This window comes from Peromyscus leucopus, chromosome 20 (genome assembly GCF_004664715.2).
Source record: "Peromyscus leucopus breed LL Stock chromosome 20, UCI_PerLeu_2.1, whole genome shotgun sequence".
Classification (NCBI taxonomy): domain Eukaryota; kingdom Metazoa; phylum Chordata; class Mammalia; order Rodentia; family Cricetidae; genus Peromyscus; species Peromyscus leucopus.
Genome location: NC_051080.1, coordinates 14,589,840 through 14,615,858, shown reverse-complemented (window position 1 = coordinate 14,615,858; position 26,019 = coordinate 14,589,840). Strand labels below are relative to the sequence as shown.

General features: G+C 38.4%; 1 protein-coding gene across 1 annotated transcript in view; it reads right to left on the bottom strand.

Moving 5' to 3' along the window:
- Positions 1 to 1,439: 1,439 nt before the first annotated feature.
- The window catches only part of Syt10 (synaptotagmin 10), a 65,326-nt gene continuing 40,746 nt past the window's right edge, over positions 1,440 to 26,019 (bottom strand). Inside the window, exons 4-7 of the mRNA XM_028869230.2 lie at positions 15,761 to 15,881; positions 14,083 to 14,254; positions 10,878 to 11,007; positions 1,440 to 7,013 (exon numbers count right to left, since the gene is read on the bottom strand). Coding sequence (XP_028725063.1) covers positions 6,942 to 7,013; positions 10,878 to 11,007; positions 14,083 to 14,254; positions 15,761 to 15,881 — 495 coding nt within the window. The 3' untranslated portion in view covers positions 1,440 to 6,941. The remainder of the gene's footprint in view (positions 7,014 to 10,877; positions 11,008 to 14,082; positions 14,255 to 15,760; positions 15,882 to 26,019) is intronic.

Sequence of the window (26,019 nt, the reverse complement as noted above, 5' to 3'; positions counted from 1 at the left end):
ACAATCTGGTGGCCCTTTTGTGTAAGGTAAACATTTTATTTGTGTATATGTGGAAATTTATTTTAAAAAGATACTTCCACAGAAAACCAACTGAGTACACCAAAGTGTGGTGATCTATTGCACATCAAATAAAGCTTGCCTGAAGATCAGAGGACAGACCAAGCCACTAGATTAAATACAGAAGCCAGGCAGTGGTGGTACACATCTTTAATCCTAGCACTTGGGAGGCAGAGATCCGTCTGGATCTCTATGAGTTCAAAATCACCCTGGGCTACATGTGATTGATTCAGTCTAGGAGGGAAACAGAGCCAGGCAGTGGTGACACACACCTTTAATCCCAGTATGTGGGACATCATACACCTCCAGTTCCAGCAATAGGAATAAATAATATGGTGGGGGGAGAAAGGTGTATAAGACATGAGGAGACAGGAACTAAAGTTTTTTAGGCTGGGGAGTCCTAGAGGTAAGAGGTGGCTCATCCTTTGTCTCATCTTTCAGCATTTACACCAATATCTGGTACCTTTTTTTTTTTTTTATTAAAAGACCATCTAGGAATTCATGTTGCATCAAACATCAAAGCCTTTCTCCTTATTAGTCAGACTCATTAAACACATTAATGATGGCAATTGATTTCTGTTACTAAAATTTATGGTCATTTTAGAATTGGATGATTATTTTTAATTTCAAGAAAAGCATATTTTAAAATATTTTCGGCTGCAGTGACAGCCAGGGAAACTTATCCATGCCATTTGGGGTTTCTGTCCAGATTTTTTTTTTATTTTGTTTCCTGTTGTTTCATCATCAAGCATGTCTTTCTAGTCCTACCACATTTCTACAGCTGCCCATTCTTCTGAGCTAACCACAGAAGCCATTTTTCTGTGTCTCTGGACATTCATAGCAGAAGGCTTTCATCCCAGGTCAGAGTTTTCTTTGTTGTGTTACTGATGTTGGAGCCCACTTCAAGCTTTCTAGACCAATGTTCTATGACTGAGCTACATTCCAACCCCGGAAACCATTCAGTCAACCTGTTATATTTGTCTCTCAGTAAAATGCGCTTTGTTAAGAGGCACTTACGATGGCGCAGAACTGGGCTGCGCTTATCTGTCCCCTTCACTGAGTAGTAAAGGCAGCCGGAAACTGTGCTCAATTCACATTCAAGAAAAGCTTCATATTTATCTTGCAAAAATTAAATCTGGCAAGCCGGGCGGTGGTGGCGCACGCCTTTAATCCCAGCACTCGGGAGGCAGAGGCAGGCGGATCTCTGTGAGTTCGAGGACAGCCTGGGCTACCAAGTGAGTCCCGGGAAAGGCGCAAAGCTACACAGAGAAACCCTGTCTCGAAAAAAAAGAAAAAAAAAATAAATCTGGCAAAGGGATTTCGTTAGTAACAGATAAAGTTATTTATAATCACTTTATTTCTTTTTTAAAATACATATGAAACAGTAAAATTATATTTCAAGTGCTTTTCCATTTCTTTTACAAAAGTAATTATGAGCTATCCTTCATAACAGCTTTGAGGTTTCTTTGTTACATAATTCATCTGATCCTGACAAATATGTTCATACACTCTAAAGAGGACACAGTAAAAATACCAAAATACAATGTGTAACATCTTTCAGAGGGTTTACAGAAACATCTGCTCTAAGTAATATGATTATAAGATGTCAAGGTTCGCAAATGACTGGTCACCATGTACAAAAGTCAGAGACGCAAATTTCAAGACTTCAATTTCTCTTCTATAATGTAGAAGTCAAAGATACTGTCTTAAACAATGGCGAAGTATTAAATCACAAACTTCACTTGAAAAGTTACATTAAGAACAATGACTTAAAGGTATTCAAAATAGATGAGCTATGACAGATTCAAATTGCCTGAGGCTCTGTGGGAAGAAGAACATCAGCAGTTCCTATCAGTACACATGGACTAGTAAGGGAATTAGAGGAAACACCATGCTTATGATGGGAGCCAGTTCTTTTCTAGTTTGACTTATCTTAGTTCTGAATTCACAGTGTTCTGTGGTTCCTCCATATTTGAATGTGAACCCAGTCATTGCTCTGTTGGGTTAATAGCAGCTAATGTTGACAACTTGCACGTTGTACTCTTTGTTTTAGGAATGAGCTAGAAGTGCAAATATTTTACATATTGGATTTCACCTGCTTCTCCTTTACACAGTGAGCTGTTCCCATTGTTACTATTACATTCTTTAAATGCAAAGCTTAAAGGACTTTACAAGAAAAACATCAAATCTTAATGAAACCTATGAGATAATTTACATAAGTATTTATAGAGAATGATTATTTTGTTGTTTTATATAATTGGGGGGGGAGGTGACAGCTATTTGCAGTGTGCAAAATTTTCAGCAAATCATGGAAAGATAGAATTCCCTACCTTAATGTTCAGATGAAGCACACAAGAAGCAATATGGAAAGCCTCAGTGAACCTAACCATTTCATGCATTAACTTTGCAACCTCAAAACTTATTCTTAGTGAGTTTTGACTTATATCGGTAAATTACATCAATATAATAGTCAGTAAATTATTTTCAGGAAACACAATCCTCATGATATTGAATAATTAAAACTCAATCTCATGTTCAAGAAGTAGGGCATTCTGTGCACAGTAGATGTGATTCAACAGAATGTCAGAAGACAATGGGTTATTCTTACCCTCTGTGATGAAATCAGACATAGTTTCACTGTTTGGAAAGGGTCTCATGGTCTGCATAAAAAATTATTGTTGGCTTGAGATTAAAACATTTCCATATAAATATATCAAGAGCAACTCATATTTCTTGTCACCATAGAGATAAAAATAGGATTTATATAAATAGTTCCCCCTTGGAGGAGTGTATTTATTCATCTCAGACATACAAAATACTATCATTTCTCTTAAACATTTTTTACCTATTTTTTCAGTCACTATTTTTTAGTATTCAAATATTTTCATTAAGTAAATCATTAAGGCTTACCTTGGTCCTTAACTGAATGGTTTTCTCTATCTCTTTAGCACAGTACTATCATGCTACCAAATCAAACTTCTTTTAGTTACATGATAGACACAATGAAAGGAAAATAATAATTTAACTGCATTTTGATCAAATACGCAATGCCACTGTTCAAATGCATATCTTTTTGATTTGTTAATGGTAGATGATAAGTAATTACCTTAATCTTAATGGACAGATTATTTGATAAATACTGATCTTCTTGGCTAATAGAATACCTAGAAGATAAAGTTTTGTAAATAGCATTTTATTTGATTAATTTTTTTCCTGTGTAAAATATTAAATTCATTTTCTCCTAAATATTAGGTCCTTACAGCAGGTTCAGATAAATCGTATCCTGAGTCATGTCTCTGAGTAATGATTGAATGCTGAGTCATGGACTTTAGAACATTATTTGAGAATTTATTGCCACTAAGACTTAAAATACAAAGAGTTCCCTTTTTTTTTGATATCTCAACATCTTTATTTGCTCTGTTTTAATATCTTTTCCATTAACTATATGGTTTCTTTAAGTTATTTTATTTTCAGGTTTTTAAAAATCTACTTGTTGATAGCAGAACACTTTTAGTCTAAAAACCACAAGCACTGAAACCAACTAGGCCGGCTCAGAAAAACTGCAATTGTTACAAGACCGAGTTGTGACACAAGGTGTCACTTTCTTTATGTTTAACAAAAAGGCCGAATGGCTTCTCAAGGCCATGCCAACCCAGTTCTGTAACTGTTTGCAATTAAACTGGTTGGTAATATCACAGCCGTTATGACAGAAATCAGACAAATTCTGCTCAAGAGTAATATCAAGTAGTCTTTTTGAAGAGGTAGAAAGAAATTGATTTGTGTTCAATGCTATGATTTTATGTTCCTTTATTGTAATAATCCCTGGCTGCTCGGACATCTCATTCTGGGGTAAATTATTTTTTGTTTTATAGATAGTAGAGTTGGCGTGGAATGGAATTTTGACTTTTTTTACTTCCGAAGTAGCCATTAAAGGAAAGCTTCAAGAGATGGAGAGGTTTTTTTTTTATTGAGCCTGGAAACTTTGAAAAGAATAAACACTACAGGAGACCAAGTGCAGTTGTAAATATCAATTAAATATCACAACCAAATAGTTCAAATACATCTGCTCTAATATAAACCCTGAGTCAGTATCGATCGTTTGTAAGCTCCCTGCAGTAACTAGCGTTGTGCACACACCACAAAACCACATGAAGGTACATGATGGGCTCTGCTTCCTCCCACTACTTCCCAGGCATTTGTCCTAACATTTGTTCCTGAACTGAGTGTGTATGGATATGGTGAGTTTTACATAGGAAGTACCAGCAACACAGGGTAGCCTGATGAAAAAAAAAAAAAAAAAAAAACTCTTGAGAAAAGTGCATCAGGAAGCCAGTGATCATGCCCAGAGCTTTGGACTAAATCAAATGGAGGACACCCATGAGGAACATATCAAAACCCCAAATGAATCAACTGCTGGTTTTGTTAAATGATTGTGCACTAGACACATCCTGGTGTCTTTCATATCCAGTGTACTTAGCAACTGTGCTGTTATGCCCACAAAGCAACACTGAACCTTATTTCCTAGATGCATATATTGCTAAGTCCCTGAATGTGTCCCTGAAATCAGGAGTTTATTGTATACCTAAATTACAGCTTCATGCTGCATTGACCTGCATTAGTACATGCCATCCCACAAGTTTAGTGGAGGGCATCTGGAACACTGAACCATATTTTAAATACTGAGAAACTAACAGTACCTCACAAGCAGAGAGAAGTTTCTGTGTGTAGATGGGTAAAATGGGGAGGGGGGGAGGATGATACGTAAGGTGCATAAGGAATGAACTGTTCTAATGAATTTGTTTATTACTCTGAGAGAAAACTCTCACATATTAGCTGAAAGTTGTGAATTTTCCCTCTTTAATCTCTTTCATAGGTTTAGCAAATGCTTTGACGTAATTCTCATGAGAAATAAATGACTTTAATCTTGTGTAATTTTGGCTTTTAAATTTTTTTCCAATCTAATTTTCATCTACTCGCCTCCTATTTAAAATATTCTGGTTATCTGACAGCTCCCTTTTGTTCCTCAGAAGGTTTAGCCTGTTCTCTTTAGGAAATAAGCTGTAATTTTAAAAGGAGTAAGTCTCTAAGATCTCGTTTTGAGTGAAAATGCATACTCTCCTGACTTAAGAAATGTCACAGCTATATCTACTGATAAAATATTTCCCTAAATGTTACCACACTAAGATTATAAGTTTTTTCTTTCCACTTAGCAGCTTGCATTTTACAGTATAACAAAGACATTCAGATTAGTTGTCTTCTTGACTCTCTCTGTAATGAGTAGGGTTTGTTGTTGGTTTTTTGGCTTGACGGGATAGTCAAGTGTTTTCAGACAGATTTATTTTTAATGAGAAAAAGTTTAGTAGTATATTTTCATTAGCTTGACATAGGCATTTTAGGCAGAACTGAGTTTACACTGAAAATCTTAATGTGAGACATGCTTATACTGGTTAACAGTAACTGAATCTTTTTTATGAGAGAAATTTCAAGACTTTTAAAATATATTTCCTAATATTTGAAGTAAGTGATTTTTACAAATATAAAAATTCATTACTTGTCAAAAACTTTCTCATCCCAATGAACTTGTTTTAAAATTCCAAATATAAATTTTCTTCCCTTTAAAAAATCTTATTGTGGAATAAACTTTAAATACGTACACCTCAAAAGTAAGGTTAGATAAATTCCACATAGATTCCTTCCAATGGGGTCTTAAAATGAGACAATAAAAAGCTGATGTGATTTCAAAGAAAGTTCTCTCTTGTAAAAAAAAAGCATTTGCATAGTTTTTACCATTAATCTCTTTGAAGGTCAATGCCTTTTATTAAAGGACTAGATGTTTCGTCCCTTGGAATGTATTTGTTTTTATTATGTGTGAAAGTTGTACTGTTTACAACATGCATCTGTAATTTGGTGAGCAACAAGTCCAGCTTTCCTGGAGACTCTCCAGCTCTGGTAATGAGCTCCTGAGAGGGTGGAGGAGTCATCACCTGCCTGTCTAAGGACAATGGCACAGAGAGCTTGGCTAGACCTTTGGTTTCTGTGAAATGTGATCCATCAAAACCATAGGAGCCACATGATAGCTCCAAGTCACGGAACAGACACACCACAGTACTGGAGAACCTTGAAAAACAAAGTTATGACTGTAGCTACTTAGGGATACCAATGCTGCACTTGAGGTGAAGACTACTAGAAGTTTTAAAACTACCAACTAAGCATTACAGCAGGTGCCTGAACTAATGTGGACAGTAAGACATTGTAAACTGGTAGCCTTGTTTACCAGCTACTCAACGTCACTTTGTACATTTATATTCAAAATGACTTTTCATTTTGTAGCTTAGCTGAGTGTCCCAAAAAAGAAGCTTGAGGAATGAACCTCAATGACAAAAATGCTGATTATGAAGGAAAAACTATTATCAGACAAGAATTTGAAGGAGTTGAACCTATGGAATTAATTTAAATATGTTCACTAAAGTTTACATAGAACTGTGTGTACAGCTGGAAATGACACATTTTACTATTTCATACAACATAGGAATAAACTATACTTAATTTTACACACATGTAGATTCTCTTGTCAAATACTTATTTCTTTGCTTAAGCAAGGAATTAAAACATATTAAAACACTGTGCTCATAGATGACATGAAATATAGGACACCTTATGTAACTAAGGACTATTATTACTCAGGTAAAATGTATTGATATGCCCAAAGTTAAAAACAAAAATAAACCAAGAGGTAAAACAAAAAGAAATTATACATCAAGTTATTCCTTATCATGGGTATATTTTAAATGAAGAAGTCAAATGTTCTGTGTTTGTGTGTGTGTGTCTGATTCGATGAGCACATGATTCTAGGTCTTTCTGTGATATGGTCTTATCTGGAGGCTTTATGGTGTGGATGGTGGCCTTGGAGATGAACAGGATCCTTGACTATCAAAGCTGGTTGCCCGGCCAGGTAACTGAAAGAGAAGAATTTCAGAATATCTGATCCAATGAAGAAAAAGCATATAATGACAATCATGTCTCTCTGTGATTAGTGGATATTCAAGCACAATTTGCAAATTTCTGAAGAGAAGGTTTATATAACCTCCACACTCTTCCAAACTCATCTCCCAAGGCAGTGAGAGAAAACACAAATATTTCCTGTAAAACACAGTGCTTGGAACATAAAAGGTACACAGAATAATGTCCCATGGCAACTTTTATGTCTTTAGAAGGGTCCCACACTTTATGGGAGATGTTTAGTTTTTTTTCCCCCTATAATATGACTTACCATAGTGCAGGGTAAGAACAACAGGAAGTTGTAGACATAAGATACTTAGGACAGTTTGCATGAGAAATCAGTCCCATCGGGTCATATATTTGAGGACTGTTTGGGAGGCTTATGGAACCTTTGGAAGCGATAGCCTTGTTGGGCGGGCTTTGAGGGTTTACAGCCTCAGTGCCTCTCTTCAAGTTTGTTCTGTTTCCTGTATGTGGATAAAAATGTGCTCTCTCTGCTTCCTCCTCTGGCCTCCTGCCACTGTTCTTCTTGATGATGTGGATATCCCTCGGAACCATAAGCCCAAAAGAAGCTCTTTCTTCCAGAGGTCACTTTTGGTCTTGGTGTCTTATTACAGCAGCAAATTGTAACTAATTCAAGGCTGTCTTCCCTTTGCTTTGACAGGAAGGGATTTTCATCTGGGAAATTCATAAACGGAAAAGGCCAGTTTATGAGGTGGGAACCCCAAGTGATAAGAGTGATTCTCATGATCCTTACGTATCTGTATCTTGAGAGTTTAATGGAGTTTAATTAATGAATTTGAAGTAAGTAGATTTTTCTAAATGAGGCCTTCATCTCTGCCGACCAACTTATTCAGTTCTTGAATAACTATTACTTTCTCATTTATTCTTTCTCTAACAAGAAAAATATAATTTCACTTTTAATTTTTCCTATAATGCTAAATTCAGGCTGTGCATATGTCTGTGGTCCATATAATCTGTTTGTCCACTGAATAGAGACAAAGGGGATGAGAAAAAGATATTTGCAGAGGAAAGTACATTCATCCTTTAATACCAGTTGTCCCTGATCCAGTTATTAGAAAACTACGTGTGATCTAATGCCATATTATGGCCTGAAAGGAGACTGAAAAGGGTTCTTTTATTCTTGTTCTTGATACAAACAATGCCTATGGTTCTTCAACAGACAAACAGTTCCATGTTTATATATATATATATATATATATATATATATATAATATGTGTATATATATATAGTTAATATACTTCAGACTATATGCTTTTCTTTAGAATTGTTTAAATCTTGCTCATATGCCCCCCTTTCTCCTTGGACCACCTCATTGGCATGGAAGGGCACTCAGCTTCTCCAAGATCAGATATCAGAGAGACAAGTACCCGAGTCCACATCTCCACTCAGTGTGGCTCCCCATGTAGCAAAGCTTTCTTTCCCTTTCTATATTCTGGAGCTTAGGCTCCATTTTCAAGCTAAAAAATGAGACCCAGGGGAAAAAAAAGAGCACAATTATATAATAAGCGCTAAAGTGTGTTTTAGACAATACATACCACTGAGACCAAATAAAATGTACTTTAGTAGGTGTTGAGCTATCCAGCAAATACAGTTGTCTCTGCTTCTGAAAGATTTCAGGGGAATACCCTGTGTGATTGTGTACATATGTGCATATATGGATTTTTGTGCGTATATGTGAATGTGTTTTCATTTATGTGTATATATGCGTGTGTGAGTGTCTATATGTTTCTGTAGATCTATGCCTGTGTGTATGTGTTTATGTGTCTGTGTATTGTATGCATGAGTGTGTGTCTGTGTATGTGTCAGTGTATACCCATGTCTGTGTGCACATGTCTGTTTGTAGGTGGTGCTTGTCTGTGCCTATATATGTGTGTGTATGTCTCTCTTGTGTGTGCATGCATCTTGTGTGTGTTTATGTGTCTATGTATGTGTGTGTCTGTGTGCATGTGTGTTTGTGTCTGTATATGTGTATATGTGTGTGGTGGTTTGAATGAAAATGGGCCCCATAGGCTCGTATATTTGAATGCTTGTTTCCAAGTAGGTGGACTGTTTAGGAAGGATTAGGAGGTGCTTCCTTGTTGGAGGAGATGTGCCACAACTTTGAGGCTTCAAAAGCCCACACCAGGTTACTCCAGTCTCTCTCTGCTGTGCTCATGGATCAGAAGTAAGCTTTCAGCTTCCGCTCCAGCACCTTGCCTGCCTGTCTGCTTGTCTCCATGCTTCCCACACTGATAAGCGTGGACTAATCCTCTGAACCTGTACATAAGACCCAACTAAGTGCTTTCTTTTATAAGTTGCCTTGGTCATGGTGTCTCTTCACAGCAATAGAAAAGAAACTAAAGTAACATGTGAATGTATGTATGTCTGTGCGTTTATATGTCTGTGTATATATGCTCTGTAAATATGTAGGTCTGTGTGTCTGTGTGTCTTTATATGTGCATGTCTGTGTATGTGTGTGTGTCTGTGGGTCTTTATATGTGTATGTCTGTGTATGTGTGTGTCTTTGGGTCTTTATATGTGTATGTCTGTGTATGTGTGTGCATGTCTGCTGTATGTGTGTCTGTGTATGTCTGTGTCTGTATCTGTATTGTCTATATATGTGTGTGTCTGTGTCTTATGATTTACATTAAATTATGAAGTCAAGTAGAGTGTTTGGACATTTATATATAAATGGGATCTGTGATGGCAGTTTACTTCCATGGCCTGAGCATGACATGTTCACTCAGTTTCCACAAAATGTCTTGAATCGCTCAGTCATGGTCTCGTTCTTGTAACTAAGCTGAGACTGAAACCCGGTCCTACTGATACATTCAGTCAGTTACAGTGCTCAGTCTCTCTCCTATTTTAAAACCAAAGCTTAGTGTACCAAACCGCAACTTACCTCTCAGAAAGGCTGTTATTATTTACTTATTTTGTGGCTATTATAAGTATTCATTTTATGGAAATTCACAAAGTCCTTCATCCTCCTGTGAACACATTATGTCTCAGTTTATGTTGTGGCTCTTGAAGAGGTTCCAGCAACTGTCTTTGTTGTAAAGAAAGGCATCCTGCCAAGCAACACTTAATATGTCCAGTAGACTAACTTTGGCTAAAAGTTCTAAGCAAAAATGGTTACTCATCCTTCCTAACATAACTCAGGTGTGGACACAGCCGTTAAGACCTCATCTTGAGTCAATCTGTGCAACGCTCTGCTCATCATCATCACTCTAAGTTACTCCTATTGAACAGGCACAGCCGAAACTCAGAGAAGGTCAGGTCACTCACCAAAGCTTTATAATAAAAGCCACACAGCATGGCCAGGCCTTGAACGCAGCTAAGTTGGTGCCTTGATTTTTTAAATTTCTGCGTAATCTTTCTGACCAGAGCTGGATAGGACATATGTGTCCTTTCTACAGATGTATCAGACAGCAGTGCTTTATGAAGGATTTAAAAATGGAAAGGGGCTCTAGGTAAAATGGCTTTTTTTTCACAGAGAAGCAGTACCAGAGCTCAGTTCCCACTGAGTAATGAACTTAAGACAATGGCCCCTGGTCACCGACGTAAGCCTAAGGCTATGGAAGGAAACGACACACTTCTTTCACAGGCTTACTGAAGAAGAAACCCTAGACATCTAACCATTTTTTAAATCCCCGAGGCAGACAGAACTTTGAATAGACGATGTGAGAGACTCTGAAACAAAAGTGAAAGCATTTTTTTGAAAGGTGAATAAGTGAAATGTCAAATGAAAGTTAGCAGATAAAATATATTTAAGTAACATCAGTGTAACTGAGGGAAGAGGCAATATCCACATCCTTACCTCCAGCAAAGGGTGCCAGTGTGTGATTGGTTTCCGGTGGTATGCCAACATTTCGTTCCAGTGGTCTCGCCCAAGACCCTCGGCGTCTAGTCCAGTTCGACACACACCTATGACCTCATTGTGTCCCACCCTAGGATTGGTGGAATATCAAACTTTCATCGTCATAATTCAAAGGTAAGTAGAATGTTCCACATTTCAGTACAATTTTTAACACATCAAGAGCAATAAATTCCACACGCTATGGCAGTCTCCAGACCCATATTTCACTTTATATACTTTCAGTGATCCATGGCCAATCACTGTCTGAAAATAGCAAATGGAAAGTTCTAGAAACAAATAACACATCAATATTAAATAATGTTTTATAGAGTATATTGCTATAATGGTCCTATTTTATTATTTGTTATTGGTAATCTCTTCCAGTGCACAATTTATAAAGTAGGCTTTATAAAGATCTGTACATGTAGGAAGAGCTGTACATGTAGGAAGAACAGACTATCTGGGACTCACTACTGTTGGTTTCCATTATCTATGGAACATGATGGAACATGTTCCCTACAGAGAAGGGATTGTTATATACCAGTTTTGATTAAATGAAAATTCCTAAATAAAAATTAACTAGGCCAGGTGTGGGGCATGGCTGAGAGGTGGAGACAGGAAGATCAGAAGTTCAAGTTCATCATTACCTACAGAGAAAGTTTTGAGGCCAGCCTGGGGTACATGGTATCTTGTCTCAACACACACACACACACACACACACACACACACACACACACACACACACACACAGACAAAAAGGCTCACAGACAACTAAATAACATCAACGCACAAAATAAATTTATATTAAAAACTCACAAAGCTATTCAGTTCTCTGCAATGTTGACAATGAAAGTGTGTGCATGGGGAACCAGCAGACCCCTCACTTGGATGATGCTGCTCTATGGGAGTGAGGCCTACTAAACCCCCACACTGTAAAGACAGTCCCACTCTTTTCTGTAATGGTGGTTAGACTGTATGCCGAGAGGACAGTGCTCACTTTCTTGCATAATAGTCTCTATTTTACTGACTCTAAATTATATGGGTAAGTATGCTATTGCTGGCAATATAATTAAGTGGGGCAGGGTTGTGTTTAGTCTCACCACTATGATTTATCATTGCATAACAAAGCATACTGTTTGAGGTTACTGTTTTCTATGTATGCCCCATTTTTACTGCATCCAGTAAAAATGATAGCTAATATTTATTTTTACTTTAATTTTTTTGATATTAAAATACAATTACACCATAATCTCCTTTTCTCCCTCCAGACAGTCTCATAGAGTGCTCTCCATTCTCCTTCACACTCATGGCCTCTTCTTTCATTAATTGCTATTGTATGCATATATGTATATGTATTCCTAAATATAAGCTCTTCAGTCTGTATAATGTTACTTGCATGTGTGTTTCCAGGGCTGACCGTTTGGCATTGGACAACTTATTGGTGTGCTCTTCCCTGGAGAAGACCACCTCTCCTGCTCTCCACTTTCCTCAGTTGCCTATAGTTCTTGGTGTAGGGTTAGGGCCTAGTAGGCTCTTCTCTATCCTCTTTGGCAGGTCAGCTGGTGTGGTCTGTGTTCGGCTCACATTTAGGCAGCCATGTTGGTGATATTTCATGGGTGTGGCTTCTGACATTGCTAGGAGACAGTCTCCCAGCAAACTGCCTGGCCTCTGGCCCTTATGATCTTTCCACCTGCTCTTCTGCATTTCTTCCTGAGCCTTGGGTGTGGAAGTGTTCTGTTGATGTATCCACTGGGACTGGGGGTAACTAATACGTTTGAGAATCTTCTATGTAAAGATAGTTTTTCAAGAATTTTGAGTTTAATGGCGTAATTAATCCCAAGTCCACTACTCTGGCTCTGGATAACATTACTAGCATCTCATTTCATTAACAAACAAATTAGATGCTCAGAAGAGTTCCTAGGAGTTAAGGGCAGAAGCTGGATCCCATCAGGAGAGTCAAAACAGCACCTGACAAGCAGGGCTTTTTTCTTTCTAATCTTTTTGAGACCAGGTCTTATGCAGCCCAGGCTGCCCTCGGACTCACTATGCAGCTGAGATGAGCCTCCTGCCTCTGCCTCCTGAATGTTCAGGTTACATGTCTCTGCCATTACAACTTCCTTCAAAAGCTGGTTCTTGAAACAATGTAAGGTGAAAGAATCTGAAAGGCTTTCTACAGAGTCACTTGGATAGGCCTCTCTGACGAGGCTTTGGGAGTGATTTTAGGATGCTCCAGTATGTTTTTCTGGTCTTCTTCCATGAAGTTTCCCAACAAAGATATTTGGAGAAATGATTTCTATCTTCCTGATTTAGGTGGCATTAAGATCTATTGCCTTAACATCTGGTCAATGACATGCTTAGCTGTACCTACCCAAACTCACTGCTTTGAGGAGTCAATAGGGGTAGGTGCTAAAGCAAAACAGGGCCGTTCATGATAACATTTACAACATTTTAAAGATCTGAAGTGTGGGATAATTCAAGGTTTTTTTCTACCACGGGAAAACCATCACAGGTGTTTTTCCTTTAGTATAAACTCAAATAGATCAGAAAATCATTAATTTGTTTATTTTTATTTCTAGGGGCTGACTTTGAGACACTGAATGGTACATTACTACCACTCCTCATAGTTCAGTGAGTGTTCTCTTAGTCATTCTATACTCACATTCTACACAAGTGGTAGAGTTACCAACAGAGCAATGTAGAAGACCATTGAGCAGACGGTTATGACTTCCAATTCCATCATCACCTGCGTCCCACAGCATGTTGACAGTTTCCCAGTGGAGAAAGTGAATCCCAGAGACTTGCTGGCCCTTCAAGCCAGTGCACTCTAGAGCTGGGGTGAGCACCCCTTTCCTTGTGTGGTAGCTCCTCTGTGAAGTCAGCTCTGGACTGCAGTATTGGTCATTCTGAAGAAAGACTTCTGAATAGTTCTTTTGCATGTCATGAACTTCATACTACTTCCAGATTCACCCTTTCTTCAGCTGCAGGTGAATGTTAAGTTAGACTGCTTTGGAGATGAAACCAAAACAAAACTATAACTATAGATTCTCATGAATCATGGCCCTCTTGTTTAAGTTAGATCTGCTGTAACAGTGAGTAACCTGGAAAGCAGATGTGACCCGGCTATGACAACCTGAAGATCTGCATGGAGCAAGCAGCCTCTACCCACCTGTCATAATCCATGACCGCAATGCACAGGCTGACCTGGTCCACATTCTCTGGAGGGATGTCGAAAATGATGGCTTCATTGTACACAGGGTTGAGAGTGTTTTTCTTTGTAGTTGTTTTTCGTTTTTTAAGTCTTCGGCCCTCACACATCAAAGACACTTTGACATAAGGGTCTATGAGAAGGGAGGTAATTTTACTAAAATTAAAGCATCCAGGCTATGCACAAAACACTGTATTTCATTTTTACTAAATAAGAAAGTGTGTGTGAGCCCTTCAGCACTAATAGTTTTAACATTAAATCACTTACTTTGGGACAACAGATTCTTGATCTTATTTTGTCTCTTCCTATAGTCATAACTTTTACTACCTTAGAATCAGATTTTAATTTGTTGGGCAAGTATGTACATTTTAAACTCTAGAAAAATGTATCTGTATACTTCAAGGAACAAAAGGTATTTTCTTATGGGAATTGTGTACATACATGTAAGAAGGTAATGCTAATATCTAACCTGCTCAGAAATACTTTTTTTTTTTTTTAACACTTAGAAGACTATACTAAGGAAGGCATTCTTTGAGTGAGCCACAGCATCTTAATAAGGAAATAAAATCTTGTTGCCCTCTGCTTCCCCCATCAAATCTCTGATGATATTCTTTGCTTCTCACAAGATCAATGGCTTCTTGGTTGATGCCTGTGCCTGCTGTGAGGTAGAAGGAGCCAATACTCTCAAACACAGACTCTTATGAGGAAAAGCTTCACATAACCTTCAAATTTTACAACAACTCTAACACTGCTCTGCTTGGCTTAAAATGTACCATAAAAGAACAGAATAAACAATGGCTTGTTGGGTGCCTTGTCGAGGTTCAACAATATATTACTGATCCAAAGTTTTTCACCAAAATAAATTTAATTGTTCTTCTACCTTTTTCTTCATTCTATCACTTGCAAACTTTTAAAAGGGAATAGGTAGCTCATGATGTAGTCCCCAAGTTAAGATGTCAGTGGAATATGTATAAAAACCCTTCCCAATAATTGGTCCCTTCCTTTGCCGCCTGCTGGTTTGCGTTGCCTCAACATTCTTCAGGCAAATACTGCAACATAAGTTTATGTGCAAAACCGTAAAAGGAAGGGAGAAGGAAGGCTGTTTCACTCCTTCATCAAATTTCCCACAGTAGAAATTTCCCTCAAGAGTTTCTTGACATACTGTTTTTGTTAGTTTCTTTAGATGTTCCAAATTTTTACTGGAAAGGAGTCAAGAATGCAAACGCAAATGGCAAGCTTATATTTTTTCTGTTTCTCTGCAGACAAGTAAAGGAAATCGATTCAGTTTACACATATCTTTGTATGGACTTCATTCACAGCTGAAAGTCCAAGGACTTCCCTTACAAGCAGACTAGCTGGGAGAACAAAGTAAATTAGGCATTTAGATAGACTAGGTCAGGAAAGAAAGGGAGAAAGAAAGAAAGAAAGGCAAAACCAAAGTTCAAAGTCAATCTATTGATAGTTTTCAAAAGATTTCACAATTTTAATGTTACCTTAAAAAGGTGATTTGTAACATTTTGATTTGTAATCTTTCTTTCTGCTTTTATTTTATCCCATAGCAGAGAAATAATTAAAAGCCATATGGTTTTAGATATGCAAAATTAGTAGGGATGTGCCATTGACTGTGCTGTGTACTTACCCGATGACCCAGTAATGTCCATGGCCTTCAGATTTCTGCATTTGATCACCGTCAAAGTCATACGCCCAGCGGTTGGCAAATAGCAAAGGGAAAACATGATTTCGCCCAGGTCTATGCTTTCCTAGATTGGCAATTGGTAATGTTAGCAATTTCAAACAACAAACAGTGAAAGCAAAATGAAATGGAAGATAAGTGAAAAAAATTCACATTATTAGAATCTTATAAAGTTTGAAATAATTTCATTGAGGATTCAGATACATTGTAACAAGGTTTTTATGAATGGAATTAGTAAAAAGAGTATATCCCACTTACTATTGCTCACTTACCATCTGGAACTTAGCAGAGAGAACCAGACTGCTGATTCCACCCACTGCCCACCTTAGTCTCAAGTTTGTCACAACGAACAAATGACAGCATGACTTACTCAGAGGCGGAAGCCAGACATAGTAGGCACCTGCTAGGAAATGAGTCTTCATTTTCTCTTACCTCTGCATCCAATCAAGCCAGAGCAGGACTTCTCTACAGTACTGACAAAATATGTCATCTATTACTGACTCGTTTGGGATCTACTGTGACTGTTCAAGCAACTATCTCCCACCAGGATTGAATGGCTTCTAAAACTCATTTCTCCATTAATTAAACTTCACATATCAAAGTGATCATTTATGAAATGAAAAGCAAATTTTACACACACACACACACACACACACACACACACACACACACAAAGAGACAGAGACAGACAGACAGACAGATAGACAGAGAATGACTATAAGCTCCAATGTGCCTGTAAAGTTCTTGATTCACAGCTCTTAGTGTGACCATGAAGAGCTTCACTCCCATGTATCTTCATTTAGACAACACACTGAAAAGCCCTATACTCAAACCCACATTGCTTGAATCCTACCTCTCTACTTCATCTCCAATGTACTAACCCAGTCCTGTTATAAGCACTATAGCCTCTTTCCCACAAATCATGTGATGCCTGCCTCTGCTTTTGAAGGCACTGCTTGGTGGAACTTAACCCTCCCTCATGTTCAGTTACTTGACTTCTTTTTCTTTCATTCCTGTGTTGTGTCTGTCTGTCTGTCTGTGTCTGTGTCTCTCTGTATGTGTGTATGTTTCTGCACCTCTCTTCGTCTCTGTCCCCCCCTCTCTGTGCATACTTATCGCATGTGCACTTGTGTGTTCATGCATGTAGAGGCCAGAGATTGATGTTAGGAATCATTCTTTATTGATATTCTACCCTAGTCTTTAAGGCAGGTTCTCTCAATCAAACCCAGAACTCACCAGCATGATATAGCTAGTTTTGCAAGCTAGCTTTCCCTGGGAATCTGGTCACTGCCTCCCAAGGCTGGGATTTACTGGTGAACCACTACAACCACCTGCTGTTTATGTACATTCTAGGGATCTGAACTTAGGTCTTCACACTAAAACCAATGCAAGCACTTAAACCAATGAACTATATCCTCAGCTCTCAGCTGGTTGACTTCTCTGGGAGGTGGCTGCTTAGATACTCTTCAGGGAGACATCCTAAGGCAGCAGCTGCCTTGTCTTCTGTCCATGCCCCTCCCAGCTTCTTCACAGATTTCCATAACAACCACAGCATCATCTGGAATCATCTTCTAAAATCCCCCTTGGGTTTCTTTCTCTGTTGCTCATATGTAATGTCCAAGATAGCAGGGCTCCTATCTTGTTTTCAATATCCTAGAAAGGCATGGTGCATTGATGACTGCTGGTACTTAAAAGAACATTGTAGTCCTGGAGATTGAACCCAGGATTCAAGCATGCTAGGCAACCACTCTACCATAGCACTATAACCTTAACCATTTAGTATCATACTCTTTAAAGGAATTAATAAATGACTTAATCACTCCGGATACAAACTGACTTGTATTAAATTTCACTTGTACATTAGAAAGGTTCCTAGCATTCTGACGTAGATTTGTATGCTGTCACCGCATGGATGGTGAACAAGTGAAAACTGATGTGCACAATGAGAATTAAGGATTTTGATCTAAGGGTGGAGTAAAGGGTTCGATGAAATCATTCCTAAAGAAAAAATTTGAAGCTGATTTAATTTGTAGAAAATAAATTCCTAACCCAGTACTGAGGATCACAGAAGTAGGTTCTTAAAAGTTCCTTGTTTCTTGGGGCTGAAAAAATGCCTCTAAGCATGATGACTCGAGTTTAGTCTTTCAAACACATGCCACATGCTAGAGATCGAGAACTGACTCCAGACTCCTTCAGGTTGTGGGCTGACATCTGACTGCCACAGTGCACGCTGGCATACACCTACCCATGCCCCCACACAAAATAAATCAGAAGTATAAAATATTTTTAAAATCCCTATTTCTCTGAAGAATGTAGTCAGAAATTTGATTGGCATCACATTCAGCATTTGGTAGTATGGCAGCCTTTGTGGAATTTCTTCTTCTAGTCCATGAGCTTTGGAGGGCTTCCCACCTTCTTGTGTCTTTTTCTTTCTTTGATGTGTTAAAGGTTAATTGCAAAGATCTTTCCTTCCCTGGTTGTGCATATTCTTTCCCCCCTTTTAAATGGGAGTGTTTCCTTGATCTTTTTCTCAGCATGTTGCTCACTGGTATATTGGAAGGCCACTGACTTTTGTCTGTTAGTTTGCATCCTGCCGCTCTCCTGAAAGTGTTTAGCTTTCTAAGGGTCTTTCAGGGTCTCTTATGTACAGAATCCCAGCATCTGCAAACAGGAATACTTGACATTCTTCTTTTCCACTTATCTCTTTCTCTTGTCTTACTGCTCACTAAGACCCAAGACTTTCAAGCACAATATTGAATAGCAGAGAAAGTGGACAGCCTTGTCTTGTTTCTGATTTTAGTGGAAATGCTTGGAGATTTTTCTCTGTTTAGTATAATGGTGGCTACAGGTTTGTAGAAACACAAAAGATCCCATAGAGTGAAAACAATCTGGAGCAAAAAGAATAATTCAGGAGCAAAACAATACTAACTTTAAGTTATGCTGTAAACTATCTTGACCAAACAAGCACAGAGATCAGTGAGTAGAATAAAGGACCTGGATAAGACCCCACAGCAACAGCCACATTATGGCAACAATACACAGTGGAAGAGAAGCCTCTTTAACTAATGGTTCTGAGAAGAAACTGGATATGTACATCTAGAAGAATGAAATGAAATCCCTTTTTCTTATCCTGTATTTGATCAAATTCAAACAGATCAAAGACTGTAAACTCTGAAACTGTTAGAGAAAACAGTGGGGAAAACATTTCAAGATATTGGCACTGGAGAATTTTCTGAATAGAAATCCAGTCACTTGGGAAATAAGACTGAAAGTAGACAAATGAGACCTTATCACATTAAAAACCTTCAGCACAGCAGAGGAAACACTCAAGTGAAGAGACAGCATGTGAGAGTGGGAGAAATCTATGCTGCTTGCATATCAGATGGAGGATTAATATCTATAATATACAATGAACGCAAAAACTAAATAATAAAGCAAAGAACCCAATCAGTAGTTATGTGAGTAAAACAAGCAGGAAGCTCTCAAAAGACAAATGGTCAGTATACATATAAAAAGATGCTCAACTTCACAAGCCATCAGAGAAATGCAAATTAAGGGCTAAGAAGATAGCTCAGTGGAGAAAGTACTTTCCAGAAAAGCATACGATTTTGAGTTCAGATCCATAGAAGCATGGAAAGCTGGGCATAATGGTATGCATTTGCCATCTCAGTGTTCTGACAATGCCAAGAGGTGGAGTCAGAATATGACACCTGAAAACATACAGGCTAGCTGTTCTATACACAGGCACAAACGAGACACTGTCTCAAGGTGGAAGGCAAGGACCAACACCCAAGATTATCCTCTGATCTCCACACATGTACCATCGCACATGGGTATCTGCATTAACACATGTGAATGAACACACACACACACACACACACACACACACACACACACACACACACACACACACACCCTTGATTCTCTATCTCTCCCCAGTCAGAATTGCAGTCAGTATGAAACCAAATAACAGCCAAGGTTGTCAAGGACATAGAGAAATGAGAAGCATTACATAATGCTGGTGGGGATGTAAACTAGGCTAGTCACTGTGGCAATCAGTATGGTGGTTTCTCATAAAATTAAATATAGATCTACCAGTGATCCAGATGTACCACTCCTGGGTATTTAGCTGAAACTCAAAGGCAACATATCACAGAGACACTGCACATCAATGTTCACAATAGCTAGCATACAGAACTAACCTAGGCATCTAACAACAGAAGAATGTATAAAGGAAATGTAGGAAATATGCACAATGGAATTTTTTTTTTTTTAGCCATAAAGAAGAACAAAGTTATGTGATGTGTAGGAAAGTAGAGACAACTGAAGATAATCATATCAAGCAAATTAAGCTACTGTCAGAAAGACAGATATATCTTATACATAGTTGCTATATTTTATATAGATACATAAAGACTATCTATACACACACATGCACACACACATTTTCTACTAGAGGAATATTTTGATGCCAATTGATCAACAGCCACAAAGATTGTAAACACTGAGTAAGATAATTTAAATAAAGCATAAGGAATTCAACATAGATCAGCATATGATAGAGGATGCTGTCTTATTCGTTTTCACACCTTGGCAGTGAATGGCACATTAGCTTTCACATAATAAATGTTGTGTATCAAAAACCTGTAGCCAACATCATGCTATGTGGAGAAAACTTCAAAGCATTCCCACTAAGATCAGAAATAAGACAAGGATGCATATCTTCTTCGTTCCTACTTAATAGGAACTTAATAGGGCTTAAAGTCTTATCTGGAACAATAAAACAGAAGGAGGAAATAAAAGGGATCTAAGTAAGAAGAGAAGTCCAAGTCCTTCCATTTGTAGACAACATGATCTTATACATAAGAGACCCTAAGGATTCTATCAAAAGTCTCTGAGAACTAAAAAACAGCTTCAGAAAAGGAAGAACACAAAATTAACACACAAAAATCAGTAGCCTTCCTTCATATTAATGATAGTGAACTGAAAAAGAAATCAGTGAAACAATCCCATTCAAAATAGCCACTAAAACAATTAAATAACTGGTAATAAATCTAACAAAGAAAATGAAAGACTTCTTGTTGTAGGATGATCTTTTTGTACACTGTAAAGATATGTCTTTGCCTAAAGTGCCTGCTGATCAGTTTTATAAAAAGCTGAATGGCCAATAGCTAGGCAGGAGAGGATAAGCAGGACTTCCAGGCAGACAGAGGTGCTGGGAGGAGGAATCTACGTATGCAGATTTTGCCAGCAGACTCACAGCAAGTCAGATGTGCTGTATGGAAGAAAGGTAAAGAGCCACATGGCAGAACATAGATTAAAAACTAGGGGTTAATTAGATTATAAGAGCTGGTTGGAAACAAGCCTAAGCTTTCATAATGAATAATAAGTCTCTGTGTCATTATTTGTAGGCTGGTGGTACAAAGCAAGTCTGATGAAAAAGCTTTCTATAACAAAGTTTTATAAACAACTTCCATAACAAAGCTTTAAGACACCGAAGAAGGAAATTGGGGAAGACACTAAGAGGTGGAAAATCCTTCCTTACTCATGGATGGGAAGATTCAAAACAGTGAAAATGGCCATTCTACTAAAAGTAATCTATATATTCAAAGAAGTCACAATCAAGATCTCAGGGACATACTTCATAGACACACACACACACACACACACACACACACACACACACACACACCTCTTAACACATGTATGGATGCAAAAAAAAAAAAAGACCAACAATAGCTAAAGCAGTCATTTGCAAAAATAGTATTATGTCAGGTAGCACTGTACCTGATTTCAAGTTATATGCACAGAGCCACAGGAATAAAAACAGCATGACGGCTGGCAGCAAAAAAAAAAAAAAAAAACCACCAACCAAAAAACCAAAAATACATAAAACACGTGGATCAGTGAAATCGAATAGAGGAACCAGATATCTGTACAAATAATTGTGACTACTTGTTTTTTTGTTTGTTTGTTTTTTGTTTTTTTTGGGTTTATTTTTTTTTCAAAGAATCCAAAAATATACATTAAAGGACAGCATCTTCAATGAATGATGCTGGAAATCTGGACATTAACAGGTAGAAGAATGAAACTACAATCATATTATCTTGCCCTGCACAAGACTTAATTCTGTACATGAATTAAAGATGTCATAAAGTCCAGATACCTCAGAATTGTTAAAGGCAAAAATAGGGATTACAATGGATATGCTAGGTCCAAAGTGGGCTCCCAAACCCCAGAAATGGCAGTGCCATGGCAATGTCCTAAATGACAGTGTGGGCTCAGTTCAGGCTGGACTCTCACCAGGTAAACAGAGGATGGCTGCCTAAAACCAGCATTTCTCAGAAACCTTGACAAGTGGGTTTCTATTGGTCTGGAAAAGTCGTTACTTCCCTTATCTGTCCCCTACAGCCAACTACCTCCAGAATGGGCATCTAGTTCCCTTTTAACTCAAAGCCTTCAACAGATCAAAGCCCCACGCTAGTTCTCAGGCTTTTCCAGCTAACTCGTCTACCTCCTGCTGCAACATGACCCCTTATAACTGTCAAGAATCTCCCTATCATTTTCTATTCTCTCTAAATCCCAAGAGATAGTCCTGGCAGTTTGAATAAACTTTTCCTTTCCATCCGTGGAGGGGTCCAGCTAGTGATTTCACTGTAACCTTGATTGCAATATAAATATAGGTAATGATTTTCTAAACAGGATTCCAGTAACATGGGAAGTAAGACCAATGCTGGACACATGGAACCTCATCAAACCAAAAACCTTCTCTACAGCAAAGGGAACTGTTAAGGGAGTGAATGGAATGGGAGAAAAAAATCTTTTCTAGCTAGTTATATATCTGATACGGGATTAATAACTAGAATATACAAGAAATTCAAAAAACTAAATGCAAAGAAAACAACTGGACTGAAAAATGGGATTTTGGACTGAGCAGGAAGTTCTCAACAGAAGAATCACAAATGGTTAGGAAACACTAAAAATGTAGTCAACTTTCTTAGATATCAGGGGAAATGCAGACTAAAACTAGTCTAAGATTATATCTGATTCAAGGGTACTAATGATAACAAATGTTGGCATGGATATGGGCAAAAGAGAACTTTATACACTGTTAGTGGGAATGCAAACTGCTACAGTCACTTTGGAAAGCAATCTGGAGGTTTCCCCAAAGACTGTAAGTGAATCTACCACATGGCTCAGCTGCACTAGTCCTTGGCATATACCCAGTGACTCTATATCTTTTTTTTGTTTTTGTTTTTATTTTTGTTTTTTGGGACAGGGTTTCTCTGTGCAGCTTTGCGCCTTTCCTGGAGGAAAACTTACTCTATAGCCAAGGTTGGCCTCGAACTCACAGAGATCCACCTGTCTTTGCCTCCTGAGTGCTGGGATTAAAGGCGTGTGCCATCACCGCCTGGCTATGACTCTATATCTTAATACAGAGATATTTACTTTAGCATATCAATGTTTATTGCTACTCTATTCACAATAGACAGGAAATGGAATCAGCTCATGTCCAGATTAATAGAGAATGGAAATGTGACGAATATACACAGTGGAATTTTATTCACCTTTAAAGAAAAAGCAAAACAAAAAATTATACTGAATGAGGTGAACTGCTTTCAGAAACAAAAATGCTCATGTTCTCTCTTCTATTCAGATCCTAGACTTGACTCTTCAATTGTGGGTGTTTAACTTGGAGTTCCTCTCAAAGCCAGGACACTAGAATGGAGATGACAGTTCTAGAGGTGTCTTGTCTTAAAGGAAGTCAGTGGTAGCACATAGTTAAAATAGCACATAGATAAAATGAAGGAGAGGAGACGGTAAATTGGATGCAGAAAGATTCAAACAGGGAGAGGGCTGGGAAGATGAGGATGTGGGGTAATGAGGTAAGGAGTAATTAAAATGAAATGAATATTAAAAATTAACTGACATGATCAGGAGCATTCAGGATGGTATGGCAGGAAGGTCCTGGGAAGGCTGTTCAGGGAGAAAAATCATGAACAGTCTTAGCCAGCTGTGAACCCTGGCACCCCTTAGGTGACATAGTGGCATTAAGTCATGGGGATAATCAACACAATTTTTAAAATTAAATTTAAAGCCTGCTCCAAAAGAAGGAATTCCTCTTTGGTACTATAATACCTGGCTGGGGAAGCCATAGTCCCAAGGGGAGAACCTACTACTACTATTTTGTTACACGAACACAAGAGTGCTTTCTAGAGGCACATGCTCTTAGCTCCATCTTTAGGCAGGGACCCTAGAATTGTGCTACCAACTTCACTCATCCCCAGAACCCAAGTGCAGCCCCTCTCCAGGTAAGAGACCAGGACCCACACTAAGAATTCTCCCCAACCTCATGACCTGCCAGAGGATCATGTGTCTTGTGCTGCCTTCTTGCTTCCCTCCAGGTAGGGACCTCAGAATCCTGCTGTCAACTCCATGCATTCTCACTGAACACTCTTGGCATGGACTTATTATCTTTGTTAGTCGTGTTTATATTGTCACCTTATACCATAGATTAGTGAAGTTCTTGCCTCTCATGAGAGAAACTTCTTATTGTAGTTGACAGAGGTTACTACAAAGACCCACAACTGGTCAAAATACAGAGAATAATTGAGTGTAAAGTGCCAGTCCTAAATGGAACATCTGCATCTTATTACTTGTTCTAAAGCCTGTGGAACATCTTGGAAGAGGTGGTAAAAAAATCTTTAAGATTTTTGTAATTAGGATATATTATGTGAGAAAAATATATCTTGTATAAAAGGAAAAAAATGAAAAGAGATGGGAGATAGAGAGGACTGTAGTAGTTGGAAAGGGAAGGGGGAATGGATGGGGAAATGTTCAGGAGTAGAAGAGGTTAGTTGGCTGAAGGTATGCTCAAGATACAGTGTATATATGTAAGAAATTGTCAAAGAATAAGTACTTTGATAGCTATTCTTGGTTATTAACTTGACTCATCTGGAATTAACTAAAATTCAAGCAACTGGATACACCTGTGAGGGATTTTTCTTAATTGAATTACTTGAAGTGGGAAGACCCACCATAAATTTGTATCTTTTAGGTAGGAAAACCCGCCTTAAATCTGGGCCACACCTCTGGTGGCAGCCTGTATAAAGGGCATGGAAGATGGAAGCTCTTGCTCTTTGCCTGCTTGCCTTCACTCTCTCTGGCAAATTCATTTCTTCATCAATATGAGAGCCTTCTTCAGGATTCTGAAGACCACCTGGGACACCTATCCTCATGGACTGAACAACTACTGGATTCTTGGCCTTTCCATTGAGAGACAGCCATTGTTGAAATAGAAGTCTTTCCATCCATTCAGACATTCTGGAGTCTGTTGGATGCTGGTTCACAATTGAGACTGATTCCAGGAGACTCAAAGATGCATTGAAGCCCTCCAGTTAAAGTAGGGGCCTATGGAGGTCAGGTGATTAATGGGGTTTTGGCTGATGTCCAACTCACAGTAGGTCCAGTGAGTCCCTGAAATCATATTGCAGTTATTTCTCCAGTTCCAGAATGTGTAATTGGGAAAGATACACTTAGAAGTTGGCAGAATTCCCACATCGATTCCCTGACCTGTGGAGTTAGGGCTATTATGGATGAAAAGGCCAAATGGAAGTTTTTGGAGTTGCCAGGGAAAATAATGAATCATAGACAACACCACATTGCTGTGGGATGTCCAGTATACTGTAAATATATGTTGCTATGATTGATTGATAAATAAAACACTGATTGGCCAGTAGCCAGGCAGGAAGTATAGGCAGGACTAACAGAGAGGAGAACTGGGAAAACAGGAAAGCAGAGTGAGAGAGAGAAACGTGGCCAGCCACCGTGAGGAGAAGCATGATGTAAGACACCGGTAAGCCACGAGCCACGTGGCAAGGTATGGATTTATGGAAATGAGTTAATTAAAGATATAAGAACAGATAGTTTATAAGTAATATAAGAGTCTGAGTGATTATTTTATAATTTTATAACTGGGCTGTGGGACTGTGGGGGTTTGGAGGGACCCGGAGAGAAACTCTCCAGCTACACCACATCCCAGGAGGAATTACAGAAATTAGTGCAACCATCAAGGACTTGAAATATGCAGGGGTGGTACTTCCCATCTCGTCTCCCTTGAACTCTTCTATCTGGCCAGTGCAGAAGACAGATGATTATGGAGAATGACAGATGACAGGCAAATCATGAATCAAGTAGTGACTCCA